The 24505-nt window shown below is 44.6% G+C and overlaps 1 protein-coding gene across 1 annotated transcript in view; it reads right to left on the bottom strand.

Annotated features, from left to right (window-relative positions):
- The window catches only part of LOC309548073 (uncharacterized protein), a gene marked incomplete at its 5' end in the record, with an annotated part of 124880 nt that extends 108241 nt beyond the window's left edge, over nucleotides 1-16639 (bottom strand). Inside the window, one exon of the mRNA XM_082248042.1 lies at nucleotides 15518-16639. Within this exon, the coding sequence (XP_082104168.1) occupies nucleotides 15518-16639 (1122 nt within the window). The remainder of the gene's footprint in view (nucleotides 1-15517) is intronic.
- Between the last annotated feature and the right edge of the window lie 7866 nt (nucleotides 16640-24505).

Below are 24505 nucleotides of genomic sequence, written 5' to 3'. Positions count from 1 at the left end.
AAAAGGTTCAAGGGTTTTTACTCAAACCTGTTTGTAATCCCCAAACTAAGCCGGGATGTGAGACCTATTCTGGATCTCAAAGCTTTAAACCAGTTTCTGAACATTCTTTCTTTCCGCATGGGGTCTATTCATTCAGTCATAGCCTCCCTACAGGGAAAGGAATTTCTAGCATCCATAGACATCAAGGATGCATATCTTCATGTGCCTATATTTCAGGCCCATCAAAGGTTTCTTCGTTTTGTGATAGGAAACCATCATTTTCAGTTTGTGACCCTGCCGTTCGGGTTAGCCACAGTTCCAAAAGCATTCACAAAGATCCTGGGCTGGATGCCGAACTTAGCAAAGTCAGCATTGCAGCCGGTCCAGTGTCTGGAATACCTGGGTCTACTTGTAGACACGGTGCAGGCAAAGATTTTCTTGCCAGCAAGAAGGGTTCTCAGACCTGAAGGATCAGGTTTCAGTCCATAGTAAGGCTTAGATATCCTTCTATACGTCTTTGCATGAAGTTACTGGGGAAGATGGTGTCCACATTCGAGGCTGTTCCCTATGCTCAATTCTATGCCAGACCCTTGCAGAACAACATTCTGTTTGCATGGAGCAAGAAAGTTCAGTCCATGGACTGGTCCATGTCTCTGATACCAAGGGTACGGCAGTGTCTGAATTGGTGGTTGTTGACCAGAAATCTGGTGAAAGGGAAATCCTTTCTTTCGGTGACCTGGAAGTTAGTGACCACAGATGCCAGTCTCTCCGGCTAGGGAGTGGATCTGGAGGAAGCTACTGTCCAGGAGAAATGGTCTTGGGTAGAGAATCATCTCCCCATCAACGTTCTGGAAATTCGTGCAGTCAGTTGGGCTCTGAAATTCTGGATGCCCAGACTTCGGGGTCACCCTGTGAGGGTGCAATCTAACAATGCTGTGGCCGTGGCTTATGTCAACCATCAAGGAGGCACAAGGAGTCGCTCAGCCCAGAAAGAGGTGGATATCATCCTGTCCTGGCCAGAGAGGTTTGTGCCATGCCTGACAGCAGTGTTTATTTGAGGAATAGAGAACTGGCAGGCAGATTTTTTGAGCCGTCAACAGATGTTTCCGGGGGGGGGGGGGGGGTGGGAAGGGGCTTACATCCGGAGATTTTTCAAATGATCTGCCTACGCTGGGGGGTCCCACACGTAGATCTGTTGGCATCCAGGTTCAACAAAACGTTGGAGAAATTTGTGTCCAGGACCAGGGATCCACTTGCATTCGGGGTGGATATTTTGGTGACTCCTTGGGAGGAGTTTTCCCTGATTTATGCCTTTCCTCCGGTGCAGCTGATGCCGCATCTGTTGTGTAGGATCCAGCTAGAGGGGGAAACCAGTAATTCTGTTAGCATCGGCATGGCCGAGGAGGATTTGGTATGCACAAATCCAGAAGTTGGCAGTGACAAGCCCTTGGGTTCTTCCACTGTATATAGACCTGCTCTCTTAAGGTCCAATATTCCACCCTGCTGTACAGACTCTAAATTTGACGGCTTGGCTATTGAAGCCTTAATCTCGAAGGAGCAGGGTGTATCTGGCCCTGCAGTTCATACGCTTATAAACGCAAGGAAACCAGTCTCTAGAAATATTTATTACAGGGTCTGGAAATCCTACATTGCCTGGTGTGAAGCCAGGAAATGGCATCCCCGCTCATATATTATTGGGAGAATTCTAGCTTTCCTGCAAACAGGGGTAGATATGAAATTAGCTTTGAGCACGATTAAAGGGCAGATTTCAGCTTTATCGTTTTTTTTCCAGGAATCGTTTGCTTCCCATTCGTTGGTTCAAAACTTCGTCTGGGGCATACTGCATTTGCTTCCACCTGTGAAGCCACCATTGTGTCCTTGGGACTTAAATTTGGTGCTTGCAGTTTTGCAAAAACAATCTTTTGAATCTCTGGGGCAGACTCCCCTGGTTCTTTTGACCAGAATACTTGTCTTTTTGATTGCAATAACTTCAGCTAGAAGGGTATCGGAACTAGCAGCTCTTTCCTGTAAAGAGCCATTGTTGATATTTTATCAAGATAAGGTGATTTTACGGCCACACCCAGATTTTTTGCCCAAGGTAGTGTCCGCCTTCCATTTGAATCAGGACATTATACTACCTTCTTTTTTCAGATCCTCACTCAGAGAGAAAGTTATTACATTCTCTTGATATAGTGTGTGCACTTAAGTTTTACTTAACCACTTAAGCCCCGGAAGATTTTACCCCCTTCCTGACCAGGGGGTATTTTGCGATTCGGCACTGCGTAATTTTAACGGACAATTGCGCGGTCGTGCGACGCTGTATCTAAACGAATTTGGCGTCCTTTTTTTCCCACAAACAGAGCTTTCTTTTGGTGGTATTTGATCACCTGTGCGATTTTTTGATCACGCGCTATAAACAAAAAAAAGAGCGTAAATTTTGCAAAAATAGCAATATTTTTCACATTTTTTATATGAAATTCCCCCCCAAAAAAATGTAAAAATCAAAATTTTTTAACATTTTCAGCCAATTTGTTTTATGCTACCTACGTTTGGTAAAAAAAAAAAAAAATCACAAAAAGCGTATTTTGATTGGTTTGCGCAAAAGTTATCGCGTTTACTAACAAAGGGAAAGATTTTTGTCATTTTTGTTGTTTTTTTTTTAAACGCGTAATGGCGGCGATCTGCGATTTTTTTTGCGGTACTGCGACATTGCGGCGGACAGATCGGACCCCTGACTGACATTTTTGCCACTTTTGGGGTTACCAGTGACATTTCTACAGTAATCAGTGCTATACATATGCACTGTTACTGTAAAAATACACTGGCAGTGAAGGGGTTAACTTTTTTTGAAAGGGAGGGGCTGTGTGTGTCCCTAGGGGCGTGCTTTCTACTGTGATTGGCTGTGGCTTCAGATGTATGAAGAGTGATGAACGGTTCTACATAGTAGAACCGTATGATCATCCTTCATACACAGGGGAGAGTGACAGGCAGCTTGTTTACACAAGCCGCCTGACTTTCTCCCTCTCCCCCGCCGATCGCAGAGTGACCGGCGGACATCGGGTCCGCCGGTCACACGCGCGGGGGGGTCCGTGACCACGCGGGAGCGCGCCTCCGGCGGCGCGCGGGAGCTCCCTAGACCCTCACAAGCTAGTGACGTAGCCCTACGTCACTTTGCCTGTGAGGGGCTGACCGCCGACGTAGATAGTCGTGCGGCGGTCGGCAAGTGGTTAAAGTTTTACTCAGAGTCGTAAGACCGAGAGCTTGTTTGTGCTGCCAGAAGGGCCCAGAAAGGGGTTGGCAGCATCTAAATCTACGATTTCTTGTTGGATTCACCAGGTTATTACCCAGGCGCATGGTTTAGTAGGAAAGGTTCCACCTTTTCCTGTAAAGGCACATTCTGCTAGAGGAGTAGGTGCTTCTTGGGCACATCGCCATCAAGCCTCTATGTCTCAGATTTGCAAGGCCGTGACCTGGTCGTCGGTGCATATGTTCACTCGTTTCTACAGAGTGGTTGTTGGAACCCAGGAGGAGTCTGCTTTTGGCCGCAGTGTTCTGCAGGCCGCGGTGTAATCTTTCTTTTGGGTCAGATGGTGGTATTTTTTGGTATTCCCCTCTCCTCAGATGCATTGCTTTGGAACATCCCCTATGTTATGATTTATGGCTCTGTATCCTGTGATGTTTGAAAAGAAAAATGGATTTTTAATTCATACTTACCTGTAAAATCCATTTCTTAAAGTACATCATGGGAGACAGAGATCCCTCCCATCTTCTATGGGGTCTTTTATTGCCTGCTACAAAACTGAGGTACTTCCGGTGTGGGAGGGGTTATATTGGGGGTTATCAATTCTGATTGGTTGACAGTGTCCTTCACCTATAGGTGACTACATAACCAATATGTTATGATTTATGGCTCTGTGTCCTGTGATGTACTCCAAGAAATGGATTTACAATTAAATTAAAAATCCATTTATTAAAGTCTGTGCTGATACTGAAGCTTCTAAAATTCAGGCAGACTTTGCCCACAAGAAAGCAGAGAGGGAGGCAGAAATTTGGCACAATAGAGCAGAAATCGAAGCTTTAGAGAAACAATGTGAGAATGCCTCATCCATGGCAAGGCTTTTAACCAACTGACCTCCAGAAGATTTACCTTCCTGGCCAGGCCAATTTTTGCGATACTGCACTGCATTACTTTAACTGACAATTGTGCAGTCATGCAATGCTATACCTAAATAAAATTAATGTCCTTTTTCCCCACAAATAGAGCTTTCTTTTGGTTGTATTTGATCACCACTTTGCGCTATAAACAAAAAAAGACAGACAAACCTATCCAATAAAAAAATGGAAAAAAATCACATTTCTTTATAAATGTAGGCCAATATGTATTGTGCTACATATTTCTAGTAAAAAACAAAAAAATCAAAAAGCGTATATTGATTAGTTTGCACAAAAGTTATAGCGTCTACAAACTATGGGATATTTTCATTTATTTATTTTTTACTAGTGGCAGTGATCGGCAACTGCAATATTACAGCAGACAGTTGGACACTAACTGACACTTTTGACACCTTTTGGGGACCAGCGACACTAATACAGTGATCAGTGCTTAAAATATGCACTGTCACTGTACTAATGACATTGCCTGGCAAAGGGTAAAAGATTAGTGATTACAGGGTTAATTGTGTTCCTAGCCAGTGTTTTAGTGTACTGTGGGGAGGTGGTTTTACTATAGGAAGACATGGATCCTATTCCCTGCAGAGACACAGAATCCATGCCTTCCTTCCTGTCAGAACAGCGATCTGCCTTGTTTACATAGGCAGACCGCCGTTCTGGCTCTCTGCCTAATGATCGCTAGGTGCCAGCGGACTTTCGAGTCTGTTGTAGCCACAGATCAGCTCCTGCTGTGTATAATCACATATGGAGCTGGCGCACATGCACGCCCCCTAACCGGAAGTGTCGGGCCACATACTAAATATGTGATTCGGGGCAGCAGAGCCACCTTGCCGTTATATATGCAATTTATACGGTCTGCAAGAGGTTAAAGAAAGCTGCTTGCGAAAGTGAAGGTGGTAACAACAGCAGACGCTCAGTTGCATCGTATTCCTCACATGTTCTCCTATAACTTCAGCTCCCAGTCACAGCAGCTGTATCCCTTATCCAAAGTCAATATACAGTTCCTCTGCCTACTCATTCCTCAGTACACCAGGCTTTTGCACCTCAGGGAACTATTGACACAGGTATGCAGATAGTAGGCAATGGGCAGAATTCACTAAAGGTTATCACATGCGTTTTGAAAGTCACGTGACCACGCATGTGCTAATGAAAATGTAAATTCACGAATGTTCGTATGGGGTATTTAGTGTAAACACCAAAAATGCTTGTTAAATACTGCATAAAAAGGCATTAAAGTCAATTCACAGAAGGAAATAAATAAATGCAGGTTAAGGTACTGGTCCAAGCTTGCGATAACTATACTGTAGCAATAGTCAGCCCCTGGGCTTGAGGTAAGTGATTGGTTAAAAAAAATAGGCAGGAAAGTGCAAGCTGTAGCAGGTGTCAGCTAGATTTTACTCAGGATTGGTCTCTAGAGGATGACGGACCGCATGGGGAGGAGGACGGAGCTCTTTGAATTCAGTCGTCTGAAATTTAAAGCAACGCAGAAGAGGAGGAGGAGAAGATCTCAAGTGGTCCTTTTAACCCCTTAATGACCCCCTTAATGACCAAACCATTTTTTGCGATTCGGCACTGCGTTGCTTTAACTGACAATTAAAGTACCCAAATACAATCAATATCCCTTTTTTCCCACAAATAGAGCTTTCTTTTGGTGGTATTTGATCACCTCTGCGGTTTTTCATTTTTGCACTATAAACAAAAAAAAGCATCAATTTTGAAAAAACACGAATATTTTCTACTTTCTGCTGTAAAACATCCCCAATAAAAAAAATGTAAAACATCTAAATTTTTTTATCAGTTTAGGCCAATTTGTATTCTGCTACATTTTTTGGTTACGGGATAGATTTATGGACTTTTTATTTTTTTATTACTAATGGCGGCGATCGGCGATTTTTATCTGGACTGCGACATTGCGGTGGACAAATCTAACACTAAGTGACACTTTTTGGGGAACAGTGACATTAACACAGTGATCAGTGCTAAATAATATGCACTGTTACTGTATAAATGACACTGGCATGGAAGGGGTTAACACTGGGGGTGATCAAGGGGTTAAATGTGTTCCCTATATGTGCTTTCTAACTGTGGGGGGGGGGGGTGGATTGAACAGAGGCAGAGAGAGATCTTAGCTGAATCACACGATCTTTCGTTGCCTCTCTGACAGGAGAGCCGTCTTGCATTGCTTACATTCCAGACGGCTCTCCTGTTAGTTTTCCCGAAGATCGCGGGAGGCTGGCGGCGATCAAGCCCTCTCCTCCCGCGGTCTGCCTTCCGCTGTGTCTAATCACAGTGGGAGCGCGGCTCCGGCAGAAACCGCATGCACATAATCACGTAGATCTACGTGATTATGCGCAGCCGACCCGCCCTGCTGCAGTAAATCTATGTGGGGTGGTCGGCAAGTGGTTAAAAGAAAGCAGCTTTAAGGAGTGCACATTGCTGGATCAAATCACGGATCTTGATACCCTGCAAGAAGTTCAGGTTATTCAAGCCACTTATCATGGAGCTTTACACCTAAATTATAGGGTTCCTTGTGCTCTCAACACAGAGAAGCCATGCAATACCAGCCATGACTAAATTTCTGGTTGCTTTCCACTTTTTTCGAAAAGTAACATATCAGATGCTTGCAATAACTTACCACATGATTTCATTCGGTATTTAAAGCATACTTTGGAAAGATAATGCATGCGGGATTTTAAGGAGAGTTTCTTCACAAATTACACGGTTTTATTTTCTTTCGTAAAGTTGTGCATTATTTTACTGCAATATCGCTTAGTGAATTGTGCCCAAAATATCTTACCATGAGGTTTGTCATTTACCTCCTACCAAGTACACTGCTCCACAGCTGCAACTCAACACAGCAAACAAATCTGACCAAGTGTCAGGCTTTTGTACCTGAGCGAACTATAGACACTGGTATGCAGAGAGTAGGCAATATGTCTTTGCACTATATCCAATATACCATTATATCTTACGATGAGGCTAGTCAATTACCTCCTACCTTTGGACCACCATGCCTTCTATAATCGGATCAAAACGGACAGGCTGTTTTTTTCTGATCTCCCTATATAGGAGAATGGGACTGGCTTTGTCTCCACTCTGCTCAGTAAGTGGAGACGGAGCTGTCATCCGCCTGCTCAGTGGGGATCAGCAGAAAAAAAAGTTCTTCGGATGCCCATGTTGCTGTTATCTCTGTTTGATCACTCCCATGCTGGTTATATCCATCTGTTGCCCCTAGTGGCTTTTATACTGCTATTAACCTAAAGTGTTACTAAACCCACAACAGTAAAATCAGTCTGTATATACATTAAAGCATGCTTTTTATACTCACTGTGGAACCTAAGGGGCTATGCCAGTGGTTCTCATCTCCGGTCCTCAGGACCCACTAACTGGCCAGGTTTGCAAGATAACTGAAATGCATCACAGGTGATATATTTTGCTGCTCAGTGATTGCAGTATTCCAGTCTGCATCTCCCCAAGGTGAAACTTAAAATCTGGCCTGTTAGTGGGTCCTGAGGACTGGAATTGAGAGCCACTGGGCTATCCTTTGCATTATGTAAAAAGCTGTTAGATCCTGCCTTCTCTGAGCCTCCCCTTCTTTACAGAGCCAGGGGATAAGCTAAACATGCTAAGTTTGGTGTGTATTGCCAGCGAGTTTTTTTTTTTTCTGGGAGAGTGCATGTGATAAGCACAGGGCCAGTCATCACTGTCCAGACAGAGAGTCATGGGTCCTGCATTCTCATAGGAAAATCGTGGGAGAATGAAAACTCCTCCTACAAGCTTTAACCAGACACTCATAGAAGTCACAAGACTGCTCTAACTGCTGATGAAAAAAGGTATTTAGCAGTTTATATTTACTAAAATAATTGCATTTCTATGTTCTGTGTACTGTAGGAGGCCAGATATAGTGATTGGGGGGTCCTGGGTTTAGTAACACTTAAGGGTGGTTTAACCTTTGCCCCACATTGTAAAACTAATTTTAGACTGTGGATATTTTTTGTCAGATATTAGGGATATGAATGGGCAGCTGACATCCAGACAGTGAATTTGATTTTTAATGAGAATTTGAAGGCTTAAGGTTGGTGATTTTGAATCAGTATTGGTTTGTTTTTCGCCTATCTATTTTCTAATACATTTTGTAAAGTAAATCATATCCTCTGGTTGTTAAGCTCTTTTCTACTGTGTGCCACTCTTGGCCTCAGTTTTTTGTTTTGTCTGCATCTATTGCTTACGAGGACCACACCAAAAGATGATAAGCTGATTACTTTGATTTAGTTTTACTTATTCTCCCCCCCTTTTTTTTTTTTTTTATTGTGTTAATAACAGTTTGTTAAATACCTGCTTCGCAAACAGCTTACCAAGACTGATCTCTCTATGTTTGATGACAAATCAGTAAACTACAGAGCCTGGAAATTCAACTTCACAGCCACCATCAGTAAGCTACATGTCACAACTACAGAAGAACTAGATCTGCTTATCATGTGGCTAAGTCCTCAATCTGCTGAACATATCAAAAGACTACAAACTGTTCACATTGATAACCTTTCCATGGGTCCTAATGCCGCTATAGCATAACTTCGGCAGCCCAGAAGCCCGAGAGGAGTTTCAAGATCTCAGTGACCTTCTCTTCAGGGCCGGACTGGCCTATCGGGATAGCGGGAGATCTCCCGGTGGGCCGCCGGCCCTGGGGCCACTTGGAGACAAGGCCACCAGCAGCGCCGCTTTAAGCATTGGCGGCCGCTGCATTGATTGGGGCCGCTCGCCGCTGATTATGGTTGGCCGCTGCAGGCCTGCACTGCCCCGCCCCCCGCTGGGCTCCGTCTCTTCTACGTCAGCCGCTGTGAGCGGTGTGACATCACGAGGCGGCTGCCCCTGCGCGGCGGATCGCGGGGCGGTGCTGTGCATGAGCTGAGGCGAGCTGACTGGCTGTGGCTAGCGCGGCTGCTAAGGAATGTCTGTCACGGCGCCGACAAGGATGGTCCCTCTTCCTGTGAAACAGACAAGATGTCATGCTCCACATGTCATGTGATCGCAGGTGAGGGGGCTTACTGAGGGGGTCTGTCTGTACTGGGAGGGGGCTTACTAAGGGGTCTGTAGTGGGAGGGGCTTACTAAGGGGTCTGTAGTGGGAGGGGGCTTACTAAGGGGTCTGTAGTGGGAGGGGGGCTTACTAAGGGGTCTGTAGTGGGAGGGGGGCTTACTAAGGGGTCTGTAGTGGGAGGGGGGCTTACTAAGGGGTCTGTAGTGGGAGGGGGGCTTACTAAGGGGTCTGTAGTGGGAGGAGCTTACTAAGGAGTCTGTAGTGGGAGGGGGGGCTTACTGAGGGGTCTGTAGTGGGAGGGGGGGCTTACTGAGGGGTCTGTAGTGGGAGGGGGCTTACTGAGGGGTCTGTAGTGGGAGGGGGGCTTACTGATGGGTCTGTACTGGTAGGGGGGCTTACTAAGGGGTCTGTACTGGGAGGGGGCTTACTAAGGGGTCTGTCTGTACTGGGAGGGGGCTTACTAAGGGGTCTGTCTGTACTGGGAGGGGGCTTACTAAGGGGTCTGTCTGTACTGGGAGGGGGCTTACTAAGGGGTCTGTCTGTACTGGGAGGGGGCTTACTAAGGGGTCTGTACTGGGAAGGGGCTTACTAAGGGGTCTGTACTGGGAAGGGGCTTACTAAGGGGTCTGTACTGGGAAGGGGCTTACTAAGGGGTCTGTCTGTACTGGGAGGGGGCTTACTAAGGGGTCTGTACTGGGAGGGGGCTTACTAAGGGGTCTGTAGTGGGAGGGGGGCTTACTAAGGGGTCTGTAGTGGGAGGAGCTTACTAAGGGATCTGTAGTGGGAGGGGGGGGGCTTACTGAGGGGTCTGTACTGGGAGGGGGGCTTACTGATGGGTCTGTACTGGTAGGGGGGCTTACTAAGGGGTCTGTACTGGGAGGGGGCTTACTAAGGGGTCTGTACTGGGAGGGGGCTTACTAAGGGGTCTGTCTGTACTGGGAGGGGGCTTACTAAGGGGTCTGTCTGTACTGGGAGGGGGCTTACTAAGGGGTCTGTCTGTACTGGGAGGGGGGTTACTAAGGGGTCTGTCTGTACTGGGAAGGGGCTTACTAAGGGGTCTGTACTGGGAAGGGGCTTACTAAGGGGTCTGTACTGGGAAGGGGCTTACTAAGGGGTCTGTCTGTACTGGGAGGGGGCTTACTAAGGGGTCTGTACTGGGAGGGGGCTTACTAAGGGGTCTGTCTGTACTGGGAGGGGGCTTACTAAGGGCTCTGTACTGGGAGGGGGGTTTACTAAGGGGTCTGTACTGGGAGGGGGGTTTACTAAGGGGTCTGTCTGTACTGGGAGGGGGCTTACTAAGGGGTCTGTACTGGGAGGGGGTTTACTAAGGGGTCTGTCTGTACTGGGAGGGGGGCTTACTAAGGGGTCTGTACTGGTAGGGGGGCTTACTGATGGGTCTGTACTGGTAGGGGGGCTTACTGATGGGTCTGTACTGGTAGGGGGACTTACTGATGGGTCTTTACTGGGAGGGGGGCTTACTGGGGGGTCTGCACTGGGAGGGGGGCTTACTGGGGGGTCTGTACTGGGAGGGGGGCTTGCTGGGGGGTCTGTACTGGGAGGGGGGCTTACTGGGGGGTCTGTACTGGGAGGGGGGCTTGTTGGGGGGTCTGTACTGGGAGGGGGGCTTGCTGAGGGGTCTGTACTGGGAGGGGGGCTTGCTGAGGGGTCTGTACTGGGAGGGGGGCTTGCTGGGGGGTCTGTACTGAGAGGGGGGCTTGCTGGGGGGTCTGTACTGTGGGGGGCTTGCTGGGGGGTCTGTACTGAGAGGAGGGGGTTTACTAAGGGGTCTGTCTGTACTGGGAGGGGGGCTTACTAAGGGGTCTGTACTGGTAGGGGGGCTTACTGATGGGTCTGTACTGGTAGGGGGGCTTACTGATGGGTCTGTACTGGTAGGGGGACTTACTGATGGGTCTGTACTGGGAGGGGGGCTTACTGATGGGTCTGTACTGGGAGGGGGGCTTACTGGGGGGTCTGTACTGGGAGGGGGGCTTGCTGGGGGGTCTGTACTGGGAGGGGGGCTTGCTGGGGGGTCTGTACTGGGAGGGGGGCTTACTGGGGGGTCTGTACTGGGAGGGGGGCTTGCTGGGGGGTCTGTACTGGGAGGGGGGCTTGCTGAGGGGTCTGTACTGGGAGGGGGGCTTGCTGAGGGGTCTGTACTGGGAGGGGGGCTTGCTGGGGGGTCTGTACTGAGAGGGGGGCTTGCTGGGGGGTCTGTACTGTGGGGGGCTTGCTGGGGGGTCTGTACTGAGAGGAGGGGTCTGTATTGTATTAGGTATAGGGGGGGGGAACAGCATTGTATTAGGGGGAGGGAGGGTCAGCATTGTATTAGGGGGAGGGACGTTGCGCTGGTATAATGACGCAATGCTATGGGGCTGGTATGTCATTTTTCCAGGCCTGGTTTTCATACCCAGTCCGGCCCTGCTTCTCTTACATAGTTACATAGTTAGTGAGGCTGAAAAAAGACACAAGTCCATCCAGTTCAACCTATGTGTGTGTGTTTGCTTTTAACCGTACATTGTATACCCCTGTATGTTGTGGTCTTTAAGGTGTCCATCCAATAGTTTTTTGAAACTATCAATGCTCCCCGCTGATACGACTGCTTGCGGAAGAGAATTCCACATCCTTACCGCTCTTACAGTGAAGAACCCCTTACGCACTTTAAGGTTAAACCGCCTTTCCTCTAGTTTTAGTGAGTGGCCACGTGTCTTATTGTATTCCCTTACTCTAAATAGTTTGTTCCTTATGCTAGACAAAAAATGGAGGGTCCCCCTAGGGTTTGGGACTTTAACGGCAAGCACACTTCCACAGATGTATAAAAGTAAAAATATTTTTATTATTAACAGCAAGTTAAAAATAGATCTCAATGGATCTGAGATATTACATAAATGATAAGGAGAATACAAATAATGTGGTAACACAAATAATCTATATATGGTAGAAAAAAATGATGGTGCATATACTCAAAGGTATATGTTGGTTTCTTGAAGGAAATCCTCCCACCCGACGCGTTTCAGGCACGCAGGCCTTTCTTCAGGGGTCTGGGAAGTGGGGAGGTTTTTTTTGATTTCCTGCATGACATGGTAGATATTGTATAAATTAATTTCATAACAAATTATGTCAGTTTCAGTATATTTCCAGTATAAGATGTTATACCTGTAGAAGAAAACTGGATATAAAAGTTTCATACCTGTAGGTTGCTTGAAATGTGACAAGAGAGTCACTGCTGATAAAAGTAAGAGAAAGGAGAGGGGTTCCGCTGTGCTTAGTGCCGACGTATGCACCCCTAAGTCCCTGGGGGTGTAGATCTTCGCCAAAGTGGCCCCAGCGAGGATGCCTGAAAGGAGGCTGCACGTGTCTCTGTGTAAACGTATATGTAGGAGAATCGAATTATTTGAAGATGTATTAAAAGGGATGACTAAACTGCTCTTAGGATAGGTGTAGAAGTAAGAGGGGAGATACCTTGTAATAGAAGTGTTGACACTTCTGGTTAAGAGGATGTACTTGTTATGTTGAAGATCACAGGGTAGGGGGTGTTGTAGGTTGGTAGAGTCAGCTGAAAAATATATATTATATATACATATATATACATATATGTGTATCCTGTTATATATTGGAATTTGCTCGTGCAGTATTCTACCAGGGAGAGTGTTTAATATTCATACCTTAAATAATTTATTGCGTAAGGATTTCCTGACCAGAAGTCGTTTTGCTGGTTGTCAGAAGTTGGCAGAGTATTGTCCCTAAATAGGATGAATTAATCCGTGTTTTTGGTTCTCTTCTCTAGGTTTGGGAGGTGCATCTGGGAACCAGAGATATGGCATATATGTTACACATCGTGGGCAGAAAAGGGGGTAAAAAGGGTGGAAATAAATTAAATTAAAATAGATCCAACTGGTAAGTTACCTGGTGATGTTTAAATAGCAAGGATTTTTTCAAGTGTCAGTTTCCTTATCAGATTCCTGAAATGACAAGTTTTTTCCTCCTTATTGGGGTCAGCCAGTGGTAAGGAAGGTAAGAATGGCTTGTGGGGGGGTCCCAGGTGGTTACCTTATATGTTGCAGGTCACGTATGTAGTCATCGGCGGCGGATGCTATATCTGGCATCCGTCGCCGTTTAAATGCCCATGAAAGACGCCGGAGCATGCGCAGTGCGGGCCACGAGCACGCTCCGGCGTCATCTGTACAGCCAATGGCATCCACCGCCGATGGAACGCAGGACACGCCCCCGGATGCGGAAGCGCGGCCTGCGTTTCAACGGCGCCGACGCAGTGATTGGTCCCTGAGCTGCGGGCGGGGCCAAAGGATTCGGCCGTCATCCGCAGGAGGGGCCAAGTAGCGGGGGGGCCCGTGACGAGGTCACGTCTCCCCCCGGGTGCGCCGGGTGGGGCCACAAGGAGAAAGTCAGCCCCAGGGGATGGAAAACAGGGAGAGGGCGGGGTCGGCTGCCGCACAAAGGAATCCCTTAGAGAAAAAAAGAAGAGGAGCGAAGTATATGGAGAAAAATGATTGGGAAATAAATGGAAGATGGGGTGAAATAGAATAATTGGTGAAAAATGCCTTGATTTGTTGGGGGCATTCATTCATAATACAGACAAGATATATTAGACACTACAAATGAGATATAGTATTGTTTCAAAATTAATAAATAAACATTATATCCGTATATATGAGAAATGTATATTTAAAAATAGCTTATTACAGGTTGAATGGTATTAGAAAGATATTTATCCTGAGTATTGAAATGGACATAATACATCTACAGTAGTCCGTATATATAAAGTTAGTTACACATTGCGTGCCCACCTATGTCTATATTATGTGGTACATAAGTATGAATAATGAAATAAATGAAGAAAAGAATTATGATGTAAAACCTGGGAACAGGAACCTCTAGTGGTCTGGGAACATCAGCCCTAATTAGTGAAAAACAGAGCAATAGACAATCCATTTGAGAAATTCATATTGGGATGCATTACATTGGTGCGCATGGAGAGAAGGGGAGAAAAAAAAAAAAAAAAAAAAATATATATAATTGGCATGTGGAGTGAATGGAATTATTTTTCCCAGCCTCCAGAGGAGAACCCTTCCAAGAAGGGTCGGAAGCTGAGAGAGTCATTGAGGCCCGGGGGCGAGGTGGCATTAAGTTCTACTATCCAACGTGTTTCACGTTGTAAGAGTATTTTGTTCCAGTCACCCCCTCTTTTGTTTGGGTGTATTCTATCTAGAATTATGAATTGAATAGCCGGGAAGTGGCCTTGGTGGAAGTCTCTTACATGTCTGCCTAAGGGAAGGTCGGGGTTTGCCGTCTTCATGCTTAGGATATGTCGGTAAGCTCTGTTATGGAACTCCAGTTTGGTTTTGCCTACATAGTACCCACCGCATGGGCATAGTAGTAAATATACTACCCCGGTGGTGTTGCAGTTGGCATAGTGGCGTGGTTGGTATTTTTTACCGTTAGGTAGAACAAAGTTGGGGGTTACACACATATATTGGCAATATGGGCATCCACCGCAACGGAAAGTTCCTGGTCTTTTGCAGGGGTCTCGCCTGGGTTCACCTGTGTATTCGCTGTGGACTAGCATGTCCTTCAGAGATTTTGTTTTTCTAAAAGTAATTGCTGGGTATTGTTGTATGTGTTGATTGAGGGTGGGATCGATTGTCAGGAGATGCCAGTATTTGTTAATAATTTTCTTGACTGTGGCATGCTGTTTAGTGTATTTGGTGATAATTCGGATGGTGTCTGTTTTCTTTGTTGTTGCTTTCTTAGGTAATTTAGGGAATAGTAGATCTGCTCTGTTTTTTTCAGCGGCACGTTTGAAGGCTCTTTTTAAACATGTGTTGGAGTATCCCCGTTTACGGAGTCTCTCTCTTAGTTTGTTAGCTTCAATTTGGAATGTTTCATTCTTTGAGCAGTTGCGGCGAATTCTAAGGTACTGACTGTAGGGAAGAGATTTGAGAAGGGGGGCTGGGTGTGAACTGGTGGCATGCAAAATGGTGTTCCCAGCAGTGGGTTTCCGGTATATTGAGCTAGTGAGTAGGCCATCTGTGTTTTTTTCTATGGTTACGTCAAGAAAGTTTATTGTCTGTTGGTGACATGTCATGGTGAATGATAAATTAAAGTGGTTCTTGTTCATGCGTGTTACGCACTCGTGTAATAAGCTCTGGGGTCCAGTCCATATGATGAACACGTCATCTATGTATCTGTACCAGGACAAAATGTGATCCGTGAACGAAGCCAGTGTAGGGTCTAATAGGAATGAACGCTCCCATTCCCCCAGGTATAGGTTGGCGTAGGATGGGGCACAGCCTGTCCCCATTGCCACGCCTTGTACCTGGAGGAAATGGGACCCGTTGAACGAAAAGACATTGTGAGTCAGAATATGTTCTAAAGCTTGAATAAGAAAGTCATTGAATGGAGTGGGTATAGGATTAGTTTGTTGAAGGACACGTCGGATGGCGGCTAATCCCTGAACATGTGGTATGGAGCTGTATAGGGCTTCAACATCCACTGCCACTAGTAGGGCGTCCGGGGGTATGACCAGGCCTTCGATTATTTGAAGTAGGTGGATAGTGTCTTTTACATAAGATGTAAGATCTTCCACATATGGTCTTAATTTCTCATCAACGAGTTTGCTTAGATTTTCGGAGATGCTGCCTCTGCCTGATATAATGGGTCTCCCTGGTGGGTTTTCTGGGTTTTTATGTACCTTAGGTAGGCTGTAAAAGGTGGGAATTACAGGATGACTTATGCGTATGTATTCCCAACATTGTTTGTCTATGATGTTATGATGATATGCTGTGTCTACTAATAGGTAGAATTCCTGATAATATTTATCAATAGTGGATTTGGTGATGGGTCTGTACCAATCGGTGTTGGATAGGATTTTATTACACATTGATGTGTATTGTGTATTGTGCATAATCACAATGTTACCCCCTTTGTCAGAGGGTTTTATGGTGAGTTCAGATTGTTGCAATAAGGTGTCTAATGCTTCTTTCTCTGAAGGTGAGAGATTAGAGCCTGATTTAGATGTTTTGAGTTTTTTTATATCTTGGGTGGTCATAGTTAGGAAAGCATTGAGGTTAGGGTTGAGGGAGTTGGCCGGGAACTTGTCCGATTTCTTTTTAAGTGTTGTTGTATTGGTTGTGCTGGTTGATGGTGAGTCAACATGTGTGTTTAGAAGAGATTCCAAGTCGATCTTGTCGATCAGGTCTGGACCTTCTTGTTCCTCTAGTAATGAGATCAGTATGTCTAACGCTGCATTTTCTGCTGGTATTTTTGCTTTAGGTTTTGTGTGGAAACTTTTTAATAATAATTTCCTGGCGAAAATTTGGAGGTCTTTTATTACCTCGAAATTATCGGTGTCAGAGTCAGGGCAGAAACTTAAGCCCTTAGTGAGTAGGTTTGATTGGTCTTCGGTTAGAGGATAGTCAGAGAGGTTGATGATATTCATGGGGTTGGTTATATGTTCCAAAATTGGTGTGTGTCATGTTTGGTGTGATTGTGCTGGGGGAAGTGTGGAAGGTGGTCCTTCTGGTTCGTTAGAGGGTGTGATGGGAGGTGCTATGGTGCTCGTGGTTTTAAAAATGGGTGCTGTGACTGGTCTTGTAGTGCCATTGCGTAGGGTACCTGTATTGCGTGCGGAGGGCATACCTGTGGGTGCGCGTGCGAGTGATTGTGGAGGAACGTGCGATTCGGTGATGTGTTTCTTGACTAGTTGATCCTCATTGTCTTGAGGGGTCCTCTTCGTTTTTTGCTTTCTGTTTCCGTACGACTGCTGTGAGGATGAAGAAATAGAGGAATTAATAGAAGAATCTGAGCCGTGGAAGTATTTTCTATCCCTAATATTACGTGTTTGAGATGTTGTTTTCTGCCATCTGTAGGCTTTTTGTTCAGCAAAAGCTGTTTTGTCTCTCCAGAATTTTTTCTCCTTGGTGATAATGGTTTCTTTCACTATACGGTCCAAGTGGAGTTTTATATTTTCCTCTTGATCCTTATAGTTAGCGAATTGTTGGAATGGGGTAAGTTTTTCATAAATGTTATTGATGTCTGCTTCTAAGGAAAGAATACGACTACGGTATTCCTCAGTAAGTAGTTGCATCATAGTTTTGGTACATTGCTGTAAATTAAGTTCCCATTTCCTTTTAAATGTCTCGTCAAGGTTGTCGAGAGTGGGAAAAATTTGGATGCGTAAGCCTAGCGGATTGATGTTCTCTGAAATGTATTGTTCAAAGCTATCAATATGGAGTGCCTGTGTTAACTTTTTTTCAACTAATTTTCTAAGTTGAGTGAATAATGAAATCATCTCAGATTCCTTTGCTCCTTTTTTGCTTTGTTCCCTGTAAGATGTCAGGAGTTTGGCGAAGCCATGTTCCTTAAACATGTTGCGGGTGGTTGGATCCCGCGAGTGGGTTGGATTGTATTGTATGACAGTTGTGAGGTATACTGAAACTTTTTTGGGAGGTTCCGGTTGGAAACGGAAATATCCAAATTGTTCTACGATTGGGATACCATAGGAGGGAATTTGTGGAAAAAAAAATATATTCGAGTAAGTGTTTCAAATAGCTAGGGTAAGAGGGCGGGGGGGTGGGTATTTGCTACCCTGAACTAAAGGTTCAAAGAGATATACCCCAGCTATATGGAAACTTGGAAGTGGTTTGCCAACATCCCTGGACTGAATAGACAAAAAATGGAGGGTCCCCCTAGGGTTTGGGACTTTAACGGCAAGCACACTTCCACAGATGTATAAAAGTAAAAATATTTTTATTATTAACAGCAAGTTAAAAATAGATCTCAATGGATCTGAGATATTACATAAATGATAAGGAGAATACAAATAATGTGGTAACACAAATAATCTATATATGGTAGAAAAAAATGATGGTGCATATACTCAAAGGTATATGTTGGTTTCTTGAAGGAAATCCTCCCACCCGACGCGTTTCAGGCACGCAGGCCTTTCTTCAGGGGTCTGGGAAGTGGGGAGGTTTTTTTTTTGATTTCCTGCATGACATGGTAGATATTGTATAAATTAATTTCATAACAAATTATGTCAGTTTCAGTATATTTCCAGTATAAGATGTTATACCTGTAGAAGAAAACTGGATATAAAAGTTTCATACCTGTAGGTTGCTTGAAATGTGACAAGAGAGTCACTGCTGATAAAAGTAAGAGAAAGGAGAGGGGTTCCGCTGTGCTTAGTGCCGACGTATGCACCCCTAAGTCCCTGGGGGTGTAGATCTTCGCCAAAGTGGCCCCAGCGAGGATGCCTGAAAGGAGGCTGCACGTGTCTCTGTGTAAACGTATATGTAGGAGAATCGAATTATTTGAAGATGTATTAAAAGGGATGACTAAACTGCTCTTAGGATAGGTGTAGAAGTAAGAGGGGAGATACCTTGTAATAGAAGTGTTGACACTTCTGGTTAAGAGGATGTACTTGTTATGTTGAAGATCACAGGGTAGGGGGTGTTGTAGGTTGGTAGAGTCAGCTGAAAAATATATATTATATATACATATATATACATATATGTGTATCCTGTTATATATTGGAATTTGCTCGTGCAGTATTCTACCAGGGAGAGTGTTTAATATTCATACCTTAAATAATTTATTGCGTAAGGATTTCCTGACCAGAAGTCGTTTTGCTGGTTGTCAGAAGTTGGCAGAGTATTGTCCCTAAATAGGATGAATTAATCCGTGTTTTTGGTTCTCTTCTCTAGGTTTGGGAGGTGCATCTGGGAACCAGAGATATGGCATATATGTTACACATCGTGGGCAGAAAAGGGGGTAAAAAGGGTGGAAATAAATTAAATTAAAATAGATCCAACTGGTAAGTTACCTGGTGATGTTTAAATAGCAAGGATTTTTTCAAGTGTCAGTTTCCTTATCAGATTCCTGAAATGACAAGTTTTTTCCTCCTTATTGGGGTCAGCCAGTGGTAAGGAAGGTAAGAATGGCTTGTGGGGGGGTCCCAGGTGGTTACCTTATATGTTGCAGGTCACGTATGTAGTCATCGGCGGCGGATGCTATATCTGGCATCCGTCGCCGTTTAAATGCCCATGAAAGACGCCGGAGCATGCGCAGTGCGGGCCACGAGCACGCTCCGGCGTCATCTGTACAGCCAATGGCATCCACCGCCGATGGAACGCAGGACACGCCCCCGGATGCGGAAGCGCGGCCTGCGTTTCAACGGCGCCGACGCAGTGATTGGTCCCTGAGCTGCGGGCGGGGCCAAAGGATTCGGCCGTCATCCGCAGGAGGGGCCAAGTAGCGGGGGGGCCCGTGACGAGGTCACGTCTCCCCCCGGGTGCGCCGGGTGGGGCCACAAGGAGAAAGTCAGCCCCAGGGGATGGAAAACAGGGAGAGGGCGGGGTCGGCTGCCGCACAAAGGAATCCCTTAGAGAAAAAAAGAAGAGGAGCGAAGTATATGGAGAAAAATGATTGGGAAATAAATGGAAGATGGGGTGAAATAGAATAATTGGTGAAAAATGCCTTGATTTGTTGGGGGCATTCATTCATAATACAGACAAGATATATTAGACACTACAAATGAGATATAGTATTGTTTCAAAATTAATAAATAAACATTATATCCGTATATATGAGAAATGTATATTTAAAAATAGCTTATTACAGGTTGAATGGTATTAGAAAGATATTTATCCTGAGTATTGAAATGGACATAATACATCTACAGTAGTCCGTATATATAAAGTTAGTTACACATTGCGTGCCCACCTATGTCTATATTATGTGGTACATAAGTATGAATAATGAAATAAATGAAGAAAAGAATTATGATGTAAAACCTGGGAACAGGAACCTCTAGTGGTCTGGGAACATCAGCCCTAATTAGTGAAAAACAGAGCAATAGACAATCCATTTGAGAAATTCATATTGGGATGCATTACATTGGTGCGCATGGAGAGAAGGGGAGAAAAAAAAAAAAAAAAAAAATATATATAATTGGCATGTGGAGTGAATGGAATTATTTTTCCCAGCCTCCAGAGGAGAACCCTTCCAAGAAGGGTCGGAAGCTGAGAGAGTCATTGAGGCCCGGGGGCGAGGTGGCATTAAGTTCTACTATCCAACGTGTTTCACGTTGTAAGAGTATTTTGTTCCAGTCACCCCCTCTTTTGTTTGGGTGTATTCTATCTAGAATTATGAATTGAATAGCCGGGAAGTGGCCTTGGTGGAAGTCTCTTACATGTCTGCCTAAGGGAAGGTCGGGGTTTGCCGTCTTCATGCTTAGGATATGTCGGTAAGCTCTGTTATGGAACTCCAGTTTGGTTTTGCCTACATAGTACCCACCGCATGGGCATAGTAGTAAATATACTACCCCGGTGGTGTTGCAGTTGGCATAGTGGCGTGGTTGGTATTTTTTACCGTTAGGTAGAACAAAGTTGGGGGTTACACACATATATTGGCAATATGGGCATCCACCGCAACGGAAAGTTCCTGGTCTTTTGCAGGGGTCTCGCCTGGGTTCACCTGTGTATTCGCTGTGGACTAGCATGTCCTTCAGAGATTTTGTTTTTCTAAAAGTAATTGCTGGGTATTGTTGTATGTGTTGATTGAGGGTGGGATCGATTGTCAGGAGATGCCAGTATTTGTTAATAATTTTCTTGACTGTGGCATGCTGTTTAGTGTATTTGGTGATAATTCGGATGGTGTCTGTTTTCTTTGTTGTTGCTTTCTTAGGTAATTTAGGGAATAGTAGATCTGCTCTGTTTTTTTCAGCGGCACGTTTGAAGGCTCTTTTTAAACATGTGTTGGAGTATCCCCGTTTACGGAGTCTCTCTCTTAGTTTGTTAGCTTCAATTTGGAATGTTTCATTCTTTGAGCAGTTGCGGCGAATTCTAAGGTACTGACTGTAGGGAAGAGATTTGAGAAGGGGGGCTGGGTGTGAACTGGTGGCATGCAAAATGGTGTTCCCAGCAGTGGGTTTCCGGTATATTGAGCTAGTGAGTAGGCCATCTGTGTTTTTTTCTATGGTTACGTCAAGAAAGTTTATTGTCTGTTGGTGACATGTCATGGTGAATGATAAATTAAAGTGGTTCTTGTTCATGCGTGTTACGCACTCGTGTAATAAGCTCTGGGGTCCAGTCCATATGATGAACACGTCATCTATGTATCTGTACCAGGACAAAATGTGATCCGTGAACGAAGCCAGTGTAGGGTCTAATAGGAATGAACGCTCCCATTCCCCCAGGTATAGGTTGGCGTAGGATGGGGCACAGCCTGTCCCCATTGCCACGCCTTGTACCTGGAGGAAATGGGACCCGTTGAACGAAAAGACATTGTGAGTCAGAATATGTTCTAAAGCTTGAATAAGAAAGTCATTGAATGGAGTGGGTATAGGATTAGTTTGTTGAAGGACACGTCGGATGGCGGCTAATCCCTGAACATGTGGTATGGAGCTGTATAGGGCTTCAACATCCACTGCCACTAGTAGGGCGTCCGGGGGTATGACCAGGCCTTCGATTATTTGAAGTAGGTGGATAGTGTCTTTTACATAAGATGTAAGATCTTCCACATATGGTCTTAATTTCTCATCAACGAGTTTGCTTAGATTTTCGGAGATGCTGCCTCTGCCTGATATAATGGGTCTCCCTGGTGGGTTTTCTGGGTTTTTATGTACCTTAGGTAGGCTGTAAAAGGTGGGAATTACAGGATGACTTATGCGTATGTATTCCCAACATTGTTTGTCTATGATGTTATGATGATATGCTGTGTCTACTAATAGGTAGAATTCCTGATAATATTTATCAATAGTGGATTTGGTGATGGGTCTGTACCAATCGGTGTTGGATAGGATTTTATTACACATTGATGTGTATTGTGTATTGTGCATAATCACAATGTTACCCCCTTTGTCAGAGGGTTTTATGGTGAGTTCAGATTGTTGCAATAAGGTGTCTAATGCTTCTTTCTCTGAAGGTGAGAGATTAGAGCCTGATTTAGATGTTTTGAGTTTTTTTATATCTTGGGTGGTCATAGTTAGGAAAGCATTGAGGTTAGGGTTGAGGGAGGGGGCCGGGAACTTGTCCGATTTCTTTTTAAGTGTTGTTGTATTGGTTGTGCTGGTTGATGGTGAGTCAACATGTGTGTTTAGAAGAGATTCCAAGTCGATCTTGTCGATCAGGTCTGGACCTTCTTGTTCCTCTAGTAATGAGATCAGTATGTCTAACGCTGCATTTTCTGCTGGTATTTTTGCTTTAGGTTTTGTGTGGAAACTTTTTAATAATAATTTCCTGGCGAAAATTTGGAGGTCTTTTATTACCTCGAAATTATCGGTGTCAGAGTCAGGGCAGAAACTTAAGCCCTTAGTGAGTAGGTTTGATTGGTCTTCGGTTAGAGGATAGTCAGAGAGGTTGATGATATTCATGGGGTTGGTTATATGTTCCAAAATTGGTGTGTGTCATGTTTGGTGTGATTGTGCTGGGGGAAGTGTGGAAGGTGGTCCTTCTGGTTCGTTAGAGGGTGTGATGGGAGGTGCTATGGTGCTCGTGGTTTTAAAAATGGGTGCTGTGACTGGTCTTGTAGTGCCATTGCGTAGGGTACCTGTATTGCGTGCGGAGGGCATACCTGTGGGTGCGCGTGCGAGTGATTGTGGAGGAACGTGCGATTCGGTGATGTGTTTCTTGACTAGTTGATCCTCATTGTCTTGAGGGGTCCTCTTCGTTTTTTGCTTTCTGTTTCCGTACGACTGCTGTGAGGATGAAGAAATAGAGGAATTAATAGAAGAATCTGAGCCGTGGAAGTATTTTCTATCCCTAATATTACGTGTTTGAGATGTTGTTTTCTGCCATCTGTAGGCTTTTTGTTCAGCAAAAGCTGTTTTGTCTCTCCAGAATTTTTTCTCCTTGGTGATAATGGTTTCTTTCACTATACGGTCCAAGTGGAGTTTTATATTTTCCTCTTGATCCTTATAGTTAGCGAATTGTTGGAATGGGGTAAGTTTTTCATAAATGTTATTGATGTCTGCTTCTAAGGAAAGAATACGACTACGGTATTCCTCAGTAAGTAGTTGCATCATAGTTTTGGTACATTGCTGTAAATTAAGTTCCCATTTCCTTTTAAATGTCTCGTCAAGGTTGTCGAGAGTGGGAAAAATTTGGATGCGTAAGCCTAGCGGATTGATGTTCTCTGAAATGTATTGTTCAAAGCTATCAATATGGAGTGCCTGTGTTAACTTTTTTTCAACTAATTTTCTAAGTTGAGTGAATAATGAAATCATCTCAGATTCCTTTGCTCCTTTTTTGCTTTGTTCCCTGTAAGATGTCAGGAGTTTGGCGAAGCCATGTTCCTTAAACATGTTGCGGGTGGTTGGATCCCGCGAGTGGGTTGGATTGTATTGTATGACAGTTGTGAGGTATACTGAAACTTTTTTGGGAGGTTCCGGTTGGAAACGGAAATATCCAAATTGTTCTACGATTGGGATACCATAGGAGGGAATTTGTGGAAAAAAAAATATATTCGAGTAAGTGTTTCAAATAGCTAGGGTAAGAGGGCGGGGGGTGGGTATTTGCTACCCTGAACTAAAGGTTCAAAGAGATATACCCCAGCTATATGGAAACTTGGAAGTGGTTTGCCAACATCCCTGGACTGAATAGACAAAAAATGGAGGGTCCCCCTAGGGTTTGGGACTTTAACGGCAAGCACACTTCCACAGATGTATAAAAGTAAAAATATTTTTATTATTAACAGCAAGTTAAAAATAGATCTCAATGGATCTGAGATATTACATAAATGATAAGGAGAATACAAATAATGTGGTAACACAAATAATCTATATATGGTAGAAAAAAATGATGGTGCATATACTCAAAGGTATATGTTGGTTTCTTGAAGGAAATCCTCCCACCCGACGCGTTTCAGGCACGCAGGCCTTTCTTCAGGGGTCTGGGAAGTGGGGAGGTTTTTTTTTTGATTTCCTGCATGACATGGTAGATATTGTATAAATTAATTTCATAACAAATTATGTCAGTTTCAGTATATTTCCAGTATAAGATGTTATACCTGTAGAAGAAAACTGGATATAAAAGTTTCATACCTGTAGGTTGCTTGAAATGTGACAAGAGAGTCACTGCTGATAAAAGTAAGAGAAAGGAGAGGGGTTCCGCTGTGCTTAGTGCCGACGTATGCACCCCTAAGTCCCTGGGGGTGTAGATCTTCGCCAAAGTGGCCCCAGCGAGGATGCCTGAAAGGAGGCTGCACGTGTCTCTGTGTAAACGTATATGTAGGAGAATCGAATTATTTGAAGATGTATTAAAAGGGATGACTAAACTGCTCTTAGGATAGGTGTAGAAGTAAGAGG

This window comes from Pelophylax lessonae, assembly GCF_965119305.1.
Source record: "Pelophylax lessonae genome assembly, chromosome: 2".
Taxonomy (NCBI): Eukaryota; Metazoa; Chordata; class Amphibia; order Anura; family Ranidae; genus Pelophylax; species Pelophylax lessonae.
This window is presented reverse-complemented; position numbering and strand designations above follow the sequence as displayed.